This window comes from Lepidochelys kempii, chromosome 14, assembly GCF_965140265.1.
Source record: "Lepidochelys kempii isolate rLepKem1 chromosome 14, rLepKem1.hap2, whole genome shotgun sequence".
Lineage (NCBI taxonomy): Eukaryota > Metazoa > Chordata > Testudines > Cheloniidae > Lepidochelys > Lepidochelys kempii.
The window spans coordinates 912,947-931,584 of record NC_133269.1 but is presented as its reverse complement, the minus strand read 5'-3'; the positions used below and the strand labels follow the sequence as shown (position 1 = coordinate 931,584).

Genomic DNA, 18,638 nt, shown 5'->3' with positions numbered 1-18,638 from the left:
GGGTGCTTGTGCAATAGTGCACAAAGTCTGCATGAGCTTTGTGGGGGGGTTGGCTTGGTGCAGATAAATATGGGGGTTGGCTCAGGCAGCAGGGAACCAGAGCCTGTGGGAAAGTCCCCCTGAACCCAGGGCAGCACCTTGTTTCCATGACCCTCCCTCCCGCTCCAGTGTCATTTACTAATCCTGGCTACTTCAGTGGTTACCTTCATTCAGAGCCCCTCCCTTTGCCTTACCTTTCTGAGCTGTTAATAATCCATGGCCTGCAAGCCCAGCCCCTCACTGCCCCTGTTTGCCGAGCTGCCACTCTGCCAGGCAGAGGGGCATCCTGGCCGAGGGCAGCTCTGTGTTCAGGTTATGGATAGGCCAGGATCTAAAAGGGGTGTTACAAGCTAGCCAAGGTGCCGGGGAGTGGGGCCTGGGCAGGATTACTCTCCGTTTGAGAGTTTGGAGCTGAGCTTTCTCTCCAGCTGTTGGCCAGCCGCTAGAAGGCTGCACATGTTACCGCAAGGGAATTAATGGTTTTCAAACTTTCTGTGCTGGTGACTCCTTTCACAGAGCAAGTCTCTGAGCGTGACCCCCCCTTATTAATTGAAAACAGAGTGGGGTAATTTAAGGGGGGCTTTGGGCTGTCAGCCCCACAGAGCTGACATGTCGTGATCCCTGTGTAACCACCTTGCAGCCCCTTGAGGGGTCATGACCCCCGTTTGAGAACCCCCTGGCTTAGAGAGCTTCTGACCCTGCCTGAGCCCACACCCTGGCCTGGCCTGTGGATTTTCCTTGCTGCTGCCTGTCTTGTGCATTTCTCCCTGCCCTAAAAGCCCAGGTACCGGAGCTCAGGCCGTGTCTGCTTTGAAAGGTGACCAGCTGGAGCAAGCTTGGGCTCCAGGTCCAGCGCCACATCCCTGAACCCCGCGCTGGCCCTGGCGGGATTAGTCACAAAGCCCTGAACCAGGCCCAGGAGCACCCCGCTCAAGCCGTGTGCGCAGCCCTCGCCGGCCCGTCCGTACTCGCCTTTGTCGATGCAGCATGGCAGGTGCCCTGCCTCGCCCCGGGGTGCAAAGGGGGTGACCCACAGCACTGCGTTCTCAGCGGGGGGGGGGGGGGGGGGGGGCTGCTGCGGCCCCGGCCCCGGCCTGCCGAGGGGGAGGGGTGGGTAGGCAGGCCCCCCCCAGCCTGGCCTGGGGCCTGCTCTGGGCCCCGCTGCCGTCGCCCTTTGAAGCCTCCCTGCGCTGGCGTTGCCCGTTGAAGGCGGGGCGGGGCGGGGCTCGGCCGCACCCCCGGGGCCGCGGATCCCGGCGCGCGGAGCGGCCCGATGGCGGAGCGGCGCGTGTCCCGCTGGTACTTCGGGGGCCTGGCCTCGTGCGGCGCCGCCTGCTGCACCCACCCGCTGGACCTGCTCAAGGTGCGCCGGGCCCTCTGCCCCCCGGGACCCCCTGGGACCCCCACTGCCCCCCGGGACCCTGCCCCCCCGAGCCCCCCACTGCCCCGGCCCTCTGCCCCCCGGACTCCCCGGGACCCTGCCCCCCCGGGACCCCCACTGCCCCGGCCCTCTGCCCCCCGGGACCCCCACTGCCCCGGCCCTCTGCCCCCCGGGACCCCCACTGCCCCGGCCCTCTGCCCCCCGGGACCCCCCACTGCCCCCCGGGACCCCCACTGCCCCCCGGACTCCCCCCGGGACCCCCACAGCCCCAGCTCTCTGCCCCCCGGGACCCCCACGGCCCCAGCTCTCTGCCCCCCGAACCCTCCACTGCCCCTCTGAGCCCCCCACTGCCCCAACCCTCTGCCCACCGGGACCCCCTGGACCCCCCACTGCCCCAACCCTCTGGGTCCCCCACTGCTCCCCGGATCCCCTCCTAGGCCCCCCACTGCCTCCAGCCCCCTGAACCCCCCTCCCGCCCCTTGGACTCCCTCTGCCCCCTGGGCTCCCACTGCCCCGGCAGGCAGCAGGGTTGGCTCTGACCTCCCCAACTGCCTGTTTGGAGTCTCCACAGCGCCCCCCGCCCCCCGGAGCTGGTCCCTCAGCGCTGCTGGGTCTGCAGGCTGGCACTGTCCAGGGACTGGCTTCCCAGTAAGGGCCGAGGCCGTGCTGGGGCCTGGCTGCTGTGTGTTTCTGGGGGCTGCTCTCGGCTACATAATCTCTGGCTCGGGCTGGTTCCTGCATAGCTGGGCCATTTGCCCAGCTCCCCAACATCATCCCAGTGGGCTCTGGCCTTGTCAGAGCAGCTCCCAGTTAGCACCTGCCTGGCTCTCGCTGGAATCCCAAGGGCACAGGCCTGCATAGGGAAGAGGGAGGACTAGTTCCCCATGCCACCTTCCCCACCACAGGCCCCATATTCCTGGGCCTCTCTGGCTGCGTTCCAAGGCCCATGCTCCATAACTCCACGAGTGAAGCCTGGTCCCCAGCACTCGTTAATCTTCTCTCCTGAGGACTTTGGACCCAGGCTTGGCACAGCACGGCCACAGGCTGTAGGCGCTGGTGTGTGCTGGGGCTCTATGGAGGGCACGGGCGGCTCGGATAGGTGTAGGGGATCCCCTGGCTCACAGAGCCCCATCTTGCAGGGGGCCCTCTGTCACGGAGTCCCTGGGCGATGCTCTGGAACTGCTCCCCATGAAGCCAGGCAGGACTCTGGGGAAGTCTCCTTTCTATGAGTAGCCTGTCTGCAGGACACACAGCTCACACAGCTTCCACCTTCCTGGGTCTGACCTCGGAGCATTCAGCCTCCTCTGCCCCTCCGTGCGCTTCCCCCAGCGAGTCCGCTCAGGCAGGGTCCTGGAGAAGCCAGAGGGTCCTGCCCCCAACTCTGCAGTCAGACGGGACTCTCAGCCAGCCAGTGAAACATAAGGTTTATTAGACGACAGGAACATGGTCTAACACAGAGCTTGCAGGTGCAGAGAACAGGACCCCTCAGCTGGGTCCATTTTGGGGGGCGGTGAGCCAGACAACCACATCTGCACTTCACTCCATGTCCCCAGCTAGCCCCAAACTGAAAACTCTCTCCAGCCCCTCCTCCTCTGGGCTTTGTCCCTTTCCCCGGGCCAGGAGGTCACCTGATTCCTTTGTTCTCCAACCCTTTAGCTGGGGGGGGGGGGGCACCAGGCCATCAGTTGCCAGGAAACAGGGTGTCAGCCATTCTCTGTGTCCAGACCCCTGCACACACCTGCCCTCCAGGGCTCTGCAATGATCATACACCCTTACCCCACCCCCTAGATACTTAAGAACTGCCTAGGGGAAACTGAGCCCCCTCCCCACCCCCCTTTAGAGGAACCATTAAGAACAGTCCCACTTCGTCACACCCTCTGATACTAAAGTGGAAGATGTACAGTTACCCCGGGCTGGGGCTGGGGACTGGTCAGGACTCCTGGGTCTGTTTCCTGGCTCTGCTTTTCCCCCAGGCTGGGCAAGCAGAGAAAGAGAGACGGTGTTTCTCGCTGGAAACGCTAGGGAGATTCCTGCTGCCAGGTGCTGCGGCCACTGAAAGCTGGGACGTGGCGTGGGGGCACCCCATGCTGGGAGGGGGGTTCACTACTTACAGGTGCCCTCTAACTTGCTTTTGTATCCCCCCAGCCCCTTGCCTGCCATGGTCCCTGCTCCAGGTGACGGGCTGTTGGGCTGATTCCCAAGCTCCGGTCGCGTGGGGGAGCTCATGGGGCTGTGGTCACTTGCTGAGGCATCCCAGCACATGTGCTAAGGATTAACCTCAAGAAGGGTCAGGACCATTGTCCCCGATGTGCAGGAAAAGGGTCACAAGCAGCTGTCCCAGTCTTGGCTCCTCAGTGGATGGAGGGATCAGCCCTACAGTGCGCTCAGAGCTGGGGGAGCTGGGTCTGACCCTGGCATCTTTCTCCCTGACCCAGGTTCATCTGCAGACGCAGCAGGAGGTGAAGATGCGCATGACAGGCATGGCGCTGCGCGTGATCCGCACGGATGGCTTTCTGGCGCTCTACAACGGGCTCAGTGCCTCGCTCTGCCGCCAGGTGAGTGCCAGGGGCCACATCTGCCCCACTTCTGCCATGAGGGGGCACTCCCCATACTGGGCCCTGCACCTCCCGCTGCAGAGCGCACACCCCAACCTGTTACCCAGGTCCTGTGCCTCCTGCCATGGGGGTCACCCTCTACCCAGTCCCTAAGCTTCCTGCCATGGGGGTCACTCCCCTCCCATTACTCAGGCCCCACACATTCCCCCCAGATCCAGGTGCTGCCCTTGGTTGTGCAGCTGCAAGCATGCTGGCCCTTTCCAGGGAGCAGCCCCTCTGGCTGAGCTGGGGAGCAGCAGCCCAGCCCTGGAGCCAGGGGCTCGGTGCCAACTGAGGCTCTGTTTACGGGCTCGATGCCACGTGCTGGGCAGCACCTTTGGTGACTGTCTGGGGAGATCAGGGAGCCCCCTGGAGTGCAGCACTTGGGCCATGCTCTGACTCTCTTCTCCTCAGATGACGTACTCCCTGACCCGCTTCGCCATCTATGAGACCGCACGGGACCGCTTGAGCCAAGGCCCTCAGGGACCTCTGCCCTTCTACCAGAAGGTGCTGCTTGGTGCTGCGGGAGGTGAGCAGGGGCCGGGGAGCCCAGGCCATGGGCTGTGGCCAGGCTTGAGGAGTCCCTTGACCCTGAATCTTCTCTGGTTGCAGGTTTCACTGGTGGGTTTGTGGGGACCCCAGCAGACATGGTGAACGTCAGGTCAGTTCCATGTGTCTTGGATGCTCTGCTCGCTGGGGACGTGGCTGGAGGTGCGCTGGGCAGAGGGAGTTGTGGGGCACCCCGTCTCAGCTTGTCGTGGACTCCATGGGTTGGTGGCTTGATCCAACGTGGCAGATCCTACGTCCTGCACCTGGAGGGACCGGAATTGCCCCAACTGTGCCTGGGGCTGCCCCAGGCCAGGGGTTCCAGATCCCTGGGGGTGGCCCCTCCTGACATCACAGGAGCTGGCAGTGGAGAAGCCCAGCTAGGTCCCCGTCCCCACGGGTGCAGGGCTACACCCTCTGCGTGGCCCCATCTCCCCAGGGAGCACCGGTCATAGTCACATGCTGCGTGAGCTCGGGCCTGCTCAGAACAAGAGGGCCAGAGCCCTGCCCCAAGGGCTGCTCAGCCTTAGGAGATCACAGGGGCAGGTCGCTCAGTCTGTCTTGGTCTGTCTCCCCTCACCTCCCCCACTGCTCTGTCTCTGTAGGATGCAGAATGACATGAAGCAGCCGATGCATTTGAGGCGGAAGTGAGTGATGGTGCAGTAAGTGGGGGGACCCCCGGGACTTGAGACCAACTGGCTTGGGTCCCCCCCCCCCGAGCATGTGATGGGGGGAGAGGGGGGTAGCAAGGATCCCTAATAGGATGCTAAGGGGCTGCTCACATGATGGCACTGAGGGGATCCTCTCCCTTTGTGCCATCCCTGTCCCATCTCTGTGGATGGGAGCTGCAGTGAGGTGACGTGGCCACAGGGGGGCAGCATTGCTCCAAGCACCACCCTTGCTGGCTGGAGGGAGCCAGGCTGGGGAGCCGGGTGGGGGGCAGTGCATTGGGTGACCCCAGCTCTGCTCCTCAAGCAGAAATTCCCAGCAACGCTGGACACCTTGAGTAGGGTGTCGGAGACGATGAGGGCTGATGGGAAGAGTTCACGGCTTTACCTCTTTCCCTTCTTGTCCCTCCAGTTACTCCCACGCCTTGGATGGCATGTACCGAGTGCTTCGTGAGGGTAGGACTCTGCCAAAGGCCTGGGGGCACACGGGCTTGGCATCTCCTCTGGCCTGATCGGGGGCATCCTCTGCTGGTGTTGTGAAGCCTCAGAGCAGGAATTGTTTCTGGGGGACACCAGGGCTGCTAAATGGCTCGGTTTGGTCAGGAGCCACATGGCAGCTGGGTGTGGGGCTGGATCTGGCAGGGAACAGGGGCAGCCTGGCTAGCAGCCCTGTCGTGGTGTGGCTGGAGGCCAAGGGCAGGGCTGGGGTCCAAATGGCCAGGTAGAGACGGTGCTGGAGAAGAGCAGGGCCCAAGGGGCAGGCTGGGTTGGGGGCGTGGTTGGGATTGTTCATCCAGATGCTGCCTCTGAAGTGCAGCAGCCATAGCAGCCCTCTGGGCAGTTTGGGTTTGTCCTGTGGGATGACACAGCAAGGGCCAGACCAGACGCTGCAGTGAGAGGCACCAGCCCCGAGCCCTCCGGGGTGGGAATGAAACACTCCCCTCGCCCCCAGCTGGGAAGGGGGAGCCTGAAAGGGGAGTTGTGTTTTCAAAGAAAGGAAGAAGAGGCAGACAGACAAGCAGTGGAGAGGGAGAGTGCCAGAACAGGCTGAAAGGAGCCAGTGGTAGGGTGAGTGACTTCTCGTCCCTTGGAGCCAGAGCCGGGGGGGGGGTTCAGAAGGAGCCCCTGGGGAGTTCCCCCGCTGCGTGGTGGAGAGTCTAGGGGCTGGAGTCACAGCCAGGGCCTGCCGCCCTGCACAAGCCCCAGGCCGTGGTGGGGGCGGCTGCTGGGGGGTGGGGGGCAGGGGTGCAGGACTGATGGGACTGGGAGTGGCAGCTCCCAGCTGGCCTGGGGCCGAATTCACACACCTGAACTGTGCGCTGATTCCCCTCCCCAGAGGGCTTGAAGAAGCTGTTCTCAGGCGCTACGATGGCGTCGAGCCGAGGGGCCCTGGTCACTGTTGGACAGGTAGGAACCCTCCCCCCCGGGCACTGGGGGGCAGCTGGGACTGGCTGTGCCCTGAGGGCCACCTCCTGGGGGTGGGGGAGCCAGTCCCTTGGGGTATGAGGAGACATGGAGGCAGGGTGGGCCAAGCCGCTAACTGCACCCCCCCCATACCTGCAGCTCTCCTGCTACGACCAGGCCAAGCAACTGGTTCTCACGACTGGGTTTCTCTCCGACAACATCTTCACTCACTTCCTGGCCAGCTTCATCGCTGTGAGTGGGGGCAGGGCAGGGGGGTGGAGGCTGCCTGATGGTGCTAGAGGAATTGCAGCCAGCTTGGCGTGCATCCCACAGGGCTTCTGGCTTCCCCACAGCCTCAGGCTGCTGCTGCGGTGCTCCTGCCCCAGTGAAATGAGGCAGTGGTATGAGGAGACCCCCCACCACAGGCCTGCAGGTCTCTTCTGTTCACAGCATGTAGGTTCTTTCCCTGTTCCCCTCTGCAGATTAGTGACCCAGAGCTGGGATCCGAACCTGGGACCTTCCACACTACGTGCATGAGCTAGTAGTATTCCCGGAGCTAAAGGAGCCGCTCCACTACCTGGCAGCAGTAGTAGACTCTCAGCCCCATGTGGAGCAGCCACTGGAGAGCAAGATTTCAGAGGAGCAGCCGTGTTAGTCTGTATCCACAAAAAGAAAAGGAGGACTTGTGGCACCTTAGAGACTAACAAGACTCCTACTCTGCTAGCATGGGTGGGTTATGTAGGCGGCTCCTGTGCTCGTTCACCTGCCCTCTGCTGCACAGGGACTGGAAGGGAAAGGGCCGGTGGCACCAGTCCCAGGGACTCCCTGTCTGTGACCTATCTTTGTCCCTTCCCCCCAGGGTGGATGTGCCACGTTCCTCTGTCAGCCCATGGACGTACTCAAGACCCGCCTGATGAATTCGCAGGGAGAGTACCGGGTGAGTAATCCTGCCCTGGCGCACTACAATTTGTCCTGCTCCTCCCCACCACTGGGTCCGTGTCACCTCAGGACAAAATGCAGAGTCAAAATGTCTCAATCCTTTAAATGTCTGCTTCTTGGAGCTGCTGGTCCAGGAACCCCCCAGGGGAGAGGCAACTCTCGATCTCGTCCTGAGTGGGGCGCAGGATCGGGTCCAAGGTGTAGCTATAACAGGACCGCTTGGAAATAGTGACCAAAATGTAACAACATTTAACATTCCTGTGGTGGGCAGAACACCTCAGCCGCCCGACGCTGTGGCATTTAATTTCAGAAAGGGGAACTATGCAAAAACGAGGAGGTTAGTTAAACAGAAATTAAAAGGTTCAGTGACTGGGGTGAAATCCCTGCAAGCTGCATGGACCCTTTTCAAAGACCCCATAATAGACACTCAACTTAAATGTATACCCCAAATTAAAAAAACACAGTAAAAGAACTAACAAAGAGCCACCGTGGTTTAACAACCATGTAAAAGAAGCAGTGAGAGATAAAAAAGGCATCTTTTAAAAAGTGGAAGTCAAATCCTAGTGAGGAAAATAGAAAGGAGCATAAACATTGCCAAATTAAATGTAAAAATGTAATAAGAAAAGCCAAAAAGGAGTTTGAAGAACAGCTAGCCAAAAACTAGCCCCTGGACGATCAAGATACAGAAGGAGCACTTAAAGACAATAAAGTCTTTGTAGAGAAGTTAAATTAATTCTTTGCTTCAAGTCTTCACGGCTGAGGATGTTAGGGAGATTCCCAAACCTGAACCATCTTTTGTAGGTGACAAATCTGAGGAATTGTCACAGATTGAACTGTCACTAGAGGAGGTTTTGGAATTCATTGAGAAACTGAACAGTAACAAGTCACCGGGACCAGATGGCATTCACCCAAGAGTTCTGAAAGAACACGAATGTGAAATTGCAGAGCTATTAACTGTAGTTTGCAACCTGTCCTTCAAATCAGCTTCTGTACCTAGTGACTGGAAGATAGCTAATGTAACGCCAATATTTAAGAAGGGCTCTAGAGGTGATCCTGGCAATTAGAGACCGGTACGTCTAACATCAGTACCAGGCAAATTAGTTGAAACAATAGTAAAAATTGTCAGACACACAGAAGAACATAAATTGTTGCGCAAAAGTCAACATGGCTTCTGTAAAGGAAGATCATGTCTTACTAATCTATTAGAGTTCTTTGAGGGGGTCAACAGCCATGTGGACAAGGGGGATCCAGTGTACTTAGAAAGCCTTTGACAAGGTCCCTCACCAAAGGCTCTTACGTAAATTAAGTTGTCATGGGATAAGAGGGAAGATCCTTTCATGGATTGAGAACTGGTTAAAAGACAGGGAACAAAGGGTAGGAATAAATGGTAAATTTTCAGAATGGAAAGGGGTAACTCTTGTTCCCCAAGAGTCAGTCCTAGGACCAATCCTATTCAACTTATTCATAAATGATCTGGAGAAAGGGGTAAACAGTGAGGTGGCAAAGTTTGCAGATGATACTAAACTGCTCAAGATAGTTAAGACCAAAGCAGACTGTGAAGAAATTCAAAAAGATCTCACAAAACTAAGTGACTGGGCAACAAAATGGCAAATGAAATTTAATGTGGATAAATGTAAAGTAATGCACGTTGGAAAAAATAACCCCAACGATACATACAATATGATGGGGGCTAATTTAGCTACAAGAACTTAATCAGGAGTAAGTTCTTGGCGTCATTGTGGATAGTTCTCTGAAAACGTCCCCGTTTGCTTTTTTGACTGCTGCTGCACACTGCGTGATGTTAGGAATCATTAAAAAAGGAATAGAGAATAAGACGGAGAATATCTTATTGCCTTTATGTAAATCCATGGTATGCCCGCACCTTGAATACTGCGTATAGATGTGGTCCCCTCATCTCAAAAAAGACATTAGAAAAGGTTCAGAAAAGGGCAACTAAAATGATTAGGGGTTTGGAACGGGTCCCATATGAGGAGAGATTAAAAAGGCCAGGACTTTTCATCTTGGAAAAGAGGAGACTAAGGAGGGGATACGATAGTGGTCTATAAACTCATGAGTGGTGTAGAGAAAACGAACAAGGAAAAGTTATTTACTTGCTCCCATAATATAAGAACTAGGGGCCACCAAATGAAATTAATTGGCAGCAGGTTTAAAACAAATAAAAGTAAGTTCTTCTTCACTCAGCTCACAGTCAACCTGTGGAACTCCTTGCCTGAGGAGGTTGTGAAGGCTAGGACTATAACAGCGTTTAAAAGAGAACCTCCATGAATTTATCCAGTTAAGTCCATTAATGGCTATTAGCCAGGATGGGTAAGGAATGGTGTCCCTAACTCTGTTTGTCAGAGAGTGGAGATGGATGGCAGGAGAGAGATCACTAGATCATTACCTGTTAGGTTCATTCCCTCTGGGGCACCTGGCATTGGCCACTGTCGGGAGACAGGATACTGGGCTGGATGGACCTTTGGTCTGACCCAGTATGGCCATTCTTATGTTCACCCCCCCTTCCCTGCCACAGTCTCACCAGCTGCCTGTGTATCCTCCCCACTGCCCCATGGCTGGATCCCTGACTCCTCACTCCCCATAGCTGCCCCTGCCCCAGATCTCAGCCCAGACACTCTTGTCTCCACGGCAGCTGCGAGCCAGACCAGTTCCCGGGGCGGGAACTGGCTTATTTCCCTCTCTTTTGTTTCAGGGTGTTGTCCACTGCGCAGTGGAGACTGCCAGGCTTGGACCTCTCGCCTTCTACAAGGTACTGGGTTGAGGCTGGGGGGTGGAGCGCACTGGGGGCCGGTAGGGAGTGGAAGAAGTGTGAGAGCAGGAGGGTGCTCACGTGGGAGCTGGGGGGCAGAGTGTAGCGTAAAAGGAGCACAGGGGGCGGGCGATGCGGGGGCCTGCTCTGGCTCTAGCTGGCTGCTCCGTGTCTTGGGCTCACCCTGGGCTGACGCAGTGGCTCCCGGGGCAGGGTTGTCTGGAAGGGCAGCCCCAGGACCTCCCTGCAGGGTGGGTGAGGGGCTGTGGGGGTGGAGCCCATGAAAAGGCCTGTAGGGGCTGGGGCCCTGGCGCTGGCTCCCGCTGGGCCTGGGCGGTGCTGACAGTGGCGCTGGGGACAGATTCGTCAACCGTGCGAACCCCACGCACCCTGGCACCCTGCGGCACCTCTCCCACCCCTCCTGCTGCCCCTCCCCTTGGACCCGGCTGCTGCTCCCCTGCCTGGCCCCTTCTGCTCCCCGCAGCCTCCTCCTGTCCTTCTCCTCCACCCACCCGCCTCACCCATGGCCCCCAGAGGGATGAATTGCTCAGTGCCGGAGCATCCTGGCTGGGGAGGCCCCAGCAGGACAGAGACTGACCCTCCTCTCTCCCCTTTCTTGCCCGTCCCCTTCCAGGGCTTCGTTCCTGCTGCCATCCGCCTGGTGCCTCACACCGTCCTCACCTTCGTCTTCCTGGAGCAGCTGCGCAAATACTTTGGGATCAAAGTGCTGGCCTGAGTGGGGAAGGGCCCTGCCCGCCCAGACCCGGGGGATGAGAGCCAGCAAGCCGCCACTGAGGTCCCAGAAGCCCCCTCCCCATCCTCCCTGCCCCCCACTAACCCAGCTGAGCCAAAGGGCCCCCCTTCCTGCCCCTGGACTGGGCTCACAGTTCCCATAGCAATAGGGATGGGTCCTCTCCTCCCTGCACTTTGCAGGCCCCCTGGGGGGGGCGTGCCCTGGGAGGCCAAGGCTCTTCAGAGCCGGTCCATCCCCTGCTCTGTGATGGGCCCAGAGTCCCAGGGCACTCTTGTTGTTTACAGCAGAACCTGGAAGGTTCTTCAGCAACGGGGCTCAGGTGCGGCCAGCTCCACCAGCCCTCAGGGCAGCCGGGTCTAGTGGCAATATTACCCGTGGCAGCTGGGGAGGGGATCGTGGGCTTCCCCAGAGGCTCTCGTGGGCAGAGAAAGGAGACCCAGGCTCAGGGTGCTGGGGTGCTGAACCAGTTGGATTTGGCCCCTGCCTCCATTCCCATGTGATCTCTGCCCCTGTCGGGCTGATGGCACCCCCCTCCCCTCCTTCCTGAGCCCTGCAGGTCCTTGGCTTGCTGTCCACGGGTGCCCCTGTTCTGGGATGGGTCTAGTGCCGCCCCCGGTAATACTCTCCCCAGAAGCCTGGCTCCCTCAGCCCCTCTCCCCACCTGCTGCCTCATGCTTTAAAGATCAGTTTGCTCAGCCAAAATCTCCCAGACACCCAAAGGTTGTTGGGCTCTTCAGGGATCTGTGCTTTGTACCAATGATGGAGAAAGGATCCTCTCCCGCTCAGCTGCGCCAGGCAGAGGGTGAAGCGCTGGCTAGGGACCAGGAGAGGAAAGTCCTTCTCCCACACACAGCCCAGCTCCTGTCCTGGGCCGGGCAGTGCCTGACCCGCTGTGTCTGCCTCAAACCCACCCGGGGCGCACGATGCCTCGGGCCACAATGGGGACTTGGCGGGAGTCACCTTGGAAAGTGTCTTACGTAGATGAAAAGTAGCTGTGGAAACCAGTCCAAACTGACCATGCTGTCTGGCCTGCACCCAGTGGTCCGGATGGACAGACTGTTGGGTGTGAGCTCTGCCTGGCACATGGGTGCCCCGGCATGTACCCAGGGAGCTGGAGCAGTTCAGGAGAGATCTGACCTGTTTACACCCAGCGCTCATCCCATGGTGTGCAGCAAAGTGGGACCCCGACATCTAGCACATTCCAGCAGAGCTGCCTTCTCCGGCAGACCGGGCCTCCAGCTGGGAGCTTCGCTGGGGCTGCTCTGCGCTGGCCTTGCTGGGTGAGAATCCGCTGTGGTGTCTGTCTAAGGGTCAGAGTGAGTTGCGGGGGCTGCTCCAGGCCAGGCGATGGACCCCGCTTGTGAAGTGACCCTGTTTGTATCTCATGCCTGCTCCTTGCTGCTGCCCCCACGGGCCGCCACTTCTGCAGTGTTGCTGCTGCCCATGGGCCCCTAGGCAATGAGCCGTGCGCCAGGCGTCAGGCCCGTGTGTGGTGCCCCGTGGGATCAAAGAACTGGAGCATTTGTAACCTTGATAATAAACCAATGGAACCGCTGCAGGTCTGTGACTGTTGCTTCTTCCACGGGGGATGGGAAGGGATGGAGCTGACACCCCAACTCCCCAGAGCCTTGCAGACAGGCCCCAAAGCCACCTCATCCCCACCGCCCGGGGCCCTGTCCCTCCGCATGGTCCCCTCCGTGGGGAGGGGAGAGCCTCACTGCGGGGCCTTAGCCGGGCACTCTCCTCTCCCCCGGTTCCTGGCCTCGGCACAGCTCCCTCCCAGTGGCAGTGTTTGGAGCGTAGAGCGCTCCCCGGGCTGTGTAGCCTGGAGCCCCCAGGACAGGCCCGTCCAGCCCATACCCCGCTAGCTCCCATTCCACCCCCCGCTTTGCGCTCAGGGATCTGGCCAGTGCCCCGGCTCATTCCGGCTCGGCTGGGGCACTGCAGGGGCGGGTGAAGCTGCTAGCAGTGGGGTGTTCCCACATTGCTGCCCCAAGGGGCCCCCGCCTGGAGCGGTGGAAGAAACTGCCAGGCAGAGGCTGTGCCATGGGCACCCGCCGACTTCGCGCATTTCACTTCCCACCGCAACCGCGCCCTGGATGTGACACTAATTGGGCTCCAGCAAGTGGAATGCAGCCAGCCTGGGATGGGGAGGCAAGGAAAACTCGTCACCTTAACGAAGCCTAATGATGCTGTCTGGCCTCACGCTTTGTTCCTGCCCCTGCCCCCCGGGGTGGGCTCAGGCACAGCCCAGGTGAGCGGGAGGAGGGAACCGCACCAGTGGTCCCTCACGATTGTTGCATGTTCGGGGGGAAGGGGAGGCTGGGGCATGTGGGGTGCCCGCTGCTGCCCTGGGGACCAGGCTGAGCACTGGGACTGGCCTCTGCTCCCTCCTGCAGGCTCCATGGCAGAGGCCTGAGCCGAGCCTCTCACGCCCCCAGTGCCACCCGTCGCTGAGCAGCACTTCCATGGGTTTCACCCTGGACCGGCGGAGCCCTAGGCTGTGTCTGTCTGTGCCGTCCGAGTTTCCAAGGACCTGATTAACGCGCAAGCAGCAGGGCTCCTGGTTCTGCTGCTTCTGGGCCTGACACACCGGCTCCAGGGGCAGCGAGAGGAAGGCCAGGACTTCTGCTGAGATGCCGGCTGTGATGCCATACGCAAGGTGAGAGAGCAGGGCACTGCTGTGAGGCTGTTCGCAGCACGGGGGCCCTGCACTGGGCGGGCAGGAGGCCAGGCCATTGAGCATTGGTTCCATGCCAAGGGGGCAGATGTTCAGAGTCCCTGGGATTCTACTGAACCTCCCCGGAGCCGTGAGGGTCAAGCACAGGGTAAACCTGTGTGTGCCCAGCAGCCTGAGGGGACAGGAGGTGGGGCTGAGTGGAGCTGTCAGTTATGCGCCAGCCCCAGCCATGGGCTGGCCCTTCTCCCCAAGCCATCCCAGCACCCCAGCTCAGGCAGCGCCCCTCAGCAGGGCTGTGGCGATGTTTGTGGGCTGCTGCCGACGGTGTTTACCTGAACGCCGCGCTCTCCCTGTTGGGCCAGCACAGGACAGACGTGGCCTGCTACCCGCTGGCAGAGACTGGAACCAGAGGGTCGGTGCAGCTCCCCACTGCATGGGTCTGGGGCCATGTGGGTGCCTGGCCTATGGATTGCACACAGGGAGACCTGAGCACTTAGAAGACAGGCTAGAGTGGGGTTTCAGGGCACAAAACAGCAAATGCAGGTCTAGACTCTCCCAGCAGGGGGTGCTGCTGGGAGCAGGGCAGATGCTCAGGCTGCGGCAGGAGCTCCCAGCTACTCCAGCCCCAGCCTCTCCCAGCAGACGCAGTAGCTGGGAGCCGGGACGTGATGAGAGATGCTGGAGGCTGGAAAGTGAAATCGGAGCCAGCAGCCAGCGTGGACAGTAACTCAGGCCAAAGGCGGCAAAGGGACGTTGGCCAGCGCAGGGCCCTGTGTGCCCAGAAGGGTCCTGCACCCATGGGCAGCGCGACACGCCAGTGCCAACCCTGACCTGCCTCAGTGCCTGGCAAGCAGGGAAACAGCCTCCTCCCCTCCGACAAGTGGAGCGTGTAGCAGGGCTTGTCTGGGGTATGGTTCATGGCCAGAATTGCACACGCTGTGTCTCAGCAGCCACACTGTGTGTACACATGTGTGTGTTCCCAAGGGCCTGCCGGGGTCCCCTTGTACTTTTCCCAGAAGGCCCCAGCACACTCTCCCTCTAATGCCCGATTGACACCAACTCCCTCGCTCCCAGAGCAGCTGCTCTCTGGCCATGGGCACCCTGGACGGCTGGTTCTCTGGAGCCTGGGCTAGGGTGCAGAGCCAGGAAGGAGCAGCCTGGGCAGTGAGTGAGACAGTCCAGGTCATGCTTGGATGGGATCATACCCTGTACCCTGCCCTACAGACGCCTCCCTCAGCCCCACAGCCAGTGCGCCCCCACCCCCAAGCACCGGGCAGGGGAGAGGAGAGGCATGCCCTCTGCCCCTATGGGTGGGTGTTTGTGCCCCCAAGTCTTGTGCCGTTCCTCTGTCTCCTCAGGGGGCTGAGCCATCCCTATGGTCGCTAGGGAGGTGACGTCCCTCCCAGCCAAGGCTGAGGCCTCTGCCTCCCCCAGCAGGACACTAGTGCTGTGTGGGGCTTGCCGTGGCCGTGGTTCACTTGCACATTGGGGTGCAGGAGGGAGGATGCCCTCACTCTCTTGCAGCTGCGTGGGGCAAGGTGACTGGCAGGACCCGGCTCTCAGCTACGCCAGCAGCATGCGTGGCCTCCAGTGCGGGACTCTGCATTGGCAGGGGGCTTTCTGAGAGCTGCGTCCGGCCCCAGCTGTGTCCCTCCCAGCCCTAGTTGTCCCACGATGGCTCAGGAAGCCTGAGCTGAGGCTGCATGAGGCTGGGACTTGGGCAAAACGTTCAGCTGCAAGCTAGTGACCAGAAGGCAAAGCCAGCAACCAGAAGGGCTCTGCACTTTGCAATCACCCTGGAGGCAACGCAGTCGTTCCCAATGCCTTCCCAGACCCAGTCCCTCTCCCCCTCAGCCTGCTGCCAGCAGGCCCCTTATCTAGGAGTTTATCAGCTGAGCTGATTCCACAACAAACGCATGTTCAATCCTGCGCCAGGGAAAGGGCAGCTGCTTCCCGCTGCTCACTCAGAAATGCTTTGTAAAGAGGAATTAGCGTCTGCCGCTTGGCCAGGGGCTCAGGCCTGGGCCCCACGTTTCCTCCCTGCCTGTGCTGAGGGATTCAGGGTCTGTATTTCTGCTGCCAGTGTGAGCAGCGCTCGGTATTGACAGAATCAGTGGCAATAAGCAGTTTAAAGGGTGACAGATTCTAAGTGTGCCAGCCGTTAGCAGGGGGCCAGGAGCAAGGAGAGGTTGTGGCAAGGGAATTGTTATTCTCTTTTTAACAGCAGACTCTGTTGAACAGTGACATCCCGCCCCCCGCCAGGAGCCCGGGCCGCAGGTTCCATGCCCAGCAGCTCCTTGCACAGAGCTTATGGAGCTGTCACCAGGGCCTGGGCTGTTTGCTTTCATTAGCCAGACTTACTCTGGAGACCCCGCAGGGCCGGGGATGGCCCTGAGGGTTAATTTAGGCTTGGGCTACACTTAAAAGCTAGATTAACACAGCTCCATTGCTCAAGGGTGTGAAACGAGCCCAGCCCTGAGTAACAGCCAGGCAGGCTAACCCCGGTGCAGACACAGAGGTCCGGACCAGGTAACCGCCTTCCGGTGGGGAGGTGGGTGCCCAGCCCAGCCCTGCCATCGTGCAGGCTGCACAGCTCTGCGGTGAGGCTCTGTGGTGCTGCACAGCCTTGGCACAGTCGGAGCGTGCAGGGAACGGAGGTTCCATCAGGGCCACTGGACGCAAGTGGAGATCCCAGGTGCTGGAACTAATCCCAGCCCTTTGCCTCCACACACCCGCTCTTCGTTCCCTTCCGCCCCCTCCCACCCTAGCCTTGGCTCCTCCTTGGCTTAGACGTGACCTTTCAGCCTGGGTGTTCACTGTCTGGATGGGCTGATGGGAGCTGGGCTTGGGGGCCAGGCCTCTTGCTTCTATAAGCAGGTTCTCCAACTGGAATCCCCCAACTCGTTCCCCTACCACAGCCCCACTTCTAGGAGATCCCCTGCTTTCTGCAGAGGCTCTTCGGATCCCCCAGTCCCTCTCCACCTTCAACCCCCCTCCCCCCAGGAGCGGGGCAGGAGGATCCTCTTGCCCAGGAGGATGGTTTGGTCTGTGAAGCAAGATGTCCCCGGAACAGCCAGGGTTAGGACACAGCCACCCAGCACAGTGTAGCTGCTCAGTGGTGTATGTTCTCCTGTCCCAGAGGGAAGGTCGAGATGCTGCAGAGCTGTGGGCGGGGTGGGAGAGGACTTGGCTGAGACCTGGGGGCTGGAGACAGACAGTGTCAGAGGCCAGGCCAGGCTGGACACTGGCAGACTGGAGAGGTCACAGTGGAGACACTTGTCCGGAGTCTCTGAGTGGCTACTGCTGGTGGCTGTCTGTGGGTCCGTGTCTGACAGTTCTGCTGGCTCCCTCGTGCCTCCAGAAACTGCCGTATGCTCAGCAGGAGGCCAGCTGCAGCCCCCTGCCAGTTCCGTGTGGCCAGGGGGCTGGTGAGGTGGGGTGAGCACTGGTCAGTTATTGGTGGTGTTTTCTCTCTCACTTGCTGCCCAGCCCAAGCTGCTCTGGAACTTTCTCCTGCAGATTTCACAGGAAAGTTTTCAGACTTGCTGCACCAGGCTGTCCCGCCTTGTCCCCTGCTGACCCTGGAGCTAGTGCTGGATGGATTTCCTCCACGTGAGCCTTCACGGCTCAGCACCTCAGTCCCCGAGAGGGCCAGGCACCTGGCGCTCATTATAGGCAAGCCACAGTCCCATCCTGCTCTCTCACACTGGTGCGTCCTGGAGGGACTTCCCTTTGCATTTGTCATTTGTAGGGCCCTACCAAATTCACGGCCATGAAAAATGCTTCTTGGACTGTGAAATCTGGTCTTTTGTGTGCTTTTACTCTGTACTATACCGATTTCTCGGGGCAGACCAGTGTTTCTCAAACCGGGGGTCCTGACCCAAAAGGGAGTTGCAGGGGGGCCCAAGGTTATTTTAGGGGTGTCACGTTTTTGCCACCCTGACTTCTGTGCTGCCTTCAGAGCTGGGCGGCCGAAGAGTGGCGGCTGCTGGCTGGGATCCCAGCTCCGAGGCAGCACCGCCGCCAGCAGCAGCCCAGAATAAGAGTAGCAGAACCACAACCCCCCCTACAATAACCTGGCAACATCCCCCGCCCCCCCCCCACACACCCCTCCTTTCTGCGTCAGGATCCCTTCAACTACCATACCCTGAAATTGCGGATGTAGCCGAAATCAGGAAATTTACGATTTTTAAAATCCTGTGACTGTGGAATTGACCAAAAGGGACCATGAATTTGTCAGGGCCCTAGTTACTGGTCCCTGTCTGTGTTGCCCCAGGCCTCTGGCAGCCCTGCCACATCCCGCACTGGCCTCTGTGTGCCTGAGTGCTAATGACACCTTACTGGCAGTCACGCCGCGGCCGATTCCGGCCCCTCGGGTGCTGCGGCCGGGCCCTTGGCTATTAACCGAGGTGGATCCTCTCATTCCCCAAAGGTGGCCCCACCCCCCAGCTCTAGGGCTGGCGCAGGGGCTTCTCCACATCTAGGGGCTGGGAGTGAACCGGGACAAAGGGCAAAAGGAGGGGCAGAGGGTGGCGTGAAAGCCCCACACCTCCTTGGGGCCTTTGGGTGGGGAGTGGGGTTGGTGCTACCCCCCTCCCACCCTGAGCGTGTGGGGGGTGCCGTGGGGGGCTCTTTATTCTAGGGGAGGAGACCTGGGCTACCCTGGTGCTCTGCCTGGCCTGGGGAGCTTTGCTGCTCTGCGGGGATCTCCCCCTGCAACTGCTGGCCTGGGGGCCGCTCCTGCCTGGGAGGGGAGCAGAGGCTGCGGGGAGCGAGAGCTGCTCCGTGGCCAGCCGGTCCCTCCCCCGCCCATCGGTCCCTCCCCCTGAGCCGCAGCTCCTGCAAAAGTTGTCCGCGGAGCTGGAG

The 18,638-nt window shown here is 60.1% G+C and overlaps 1 protein-coding gene across 5 annotated transcripts; it reads left to right on the top strand.

Annotated features, from left to right (window-relative positions):
• The first annotated feature begins 1,255 nt into the window (after positions 1 to 1,255).
• On the top strand, positions 1,256 to 12,646 carry SLC25A10 (solute carrier family 25 member 10). 5 transcript variants are annotated; one of them, XR_012154762.1, is made up of 12 exons: positions 2,631 to 2,843; positions 3,856 to 3,975; positions 4,429 to 4,543; positions 4,627 to 4,675; positions 5,166 to 5,207; positions 5,641 to 5,684; positions 6,565 to 6,635; positions 6,792 to 6,884; positions 7,492 to 7,569; positions 9,774 to 9,866; positions 10,282 to 10,338; positions 10,973 to 10,993. XR_012154762.1 is itself a non-coding variant. In XM_073310440.1 (11 exons), the coding sequence occupies exons 1-11, from the start codon at positions 1,313 to 1,315 to the stop codon at positions 11,072 to 11,074; spliced, it is 861 nt and encodes a 286-aa protein (XP_073166541.1). In that variant the 5' UTR covers positions 1,256 to 1,312; the 3' UTR covers positions 11,075 to 12,646. The 5 variants fall into 5 exon arrangements, 3 of the variants coding, with proteins under 3 accessions (XP_073166541.1, XP_073166539.1, XP_073166540.1); XM_073310440.1 differs by lacking the exons at positions 2,631 to 2,843; positions 9,774 to 9,866 and adding an exon at positions 1,256 to 1,402 and having other exon boundaries at positions 10,973 to 12,646; XM_073310438.1 differs by lacking the exon at positions 9,774 to 9,866 and having other exon boundaries at positions 10,973 to 12,646.
• The last annotated feature ends 5,992 nt before the right edge of the window (positions 12,647 to 18,638 follow it).

Coding starts and splice junctions, on each gene's coding strand:
- SLC25A10 (XM_073310438.1), top strand. CDS start 2,646: ATGAGTAGCCTGTCTGCAGGACACACAGCTCACACAGCTTCCACCTTC. Junction 4,676..5,165: donor GCAGACATGGTGAACGTCAG/GTCAGTTCCATG, acceptor CTGTCTCTGTAG/GATGCAGAATGACATGAAGC. Junction 5,208..5,640: donor CCGATGCATTTGAGGCGGAA/GTGAGTGATGGT, acceptor TTGTCCCTCCAG/TTACTCCCACGCCTTGGATG.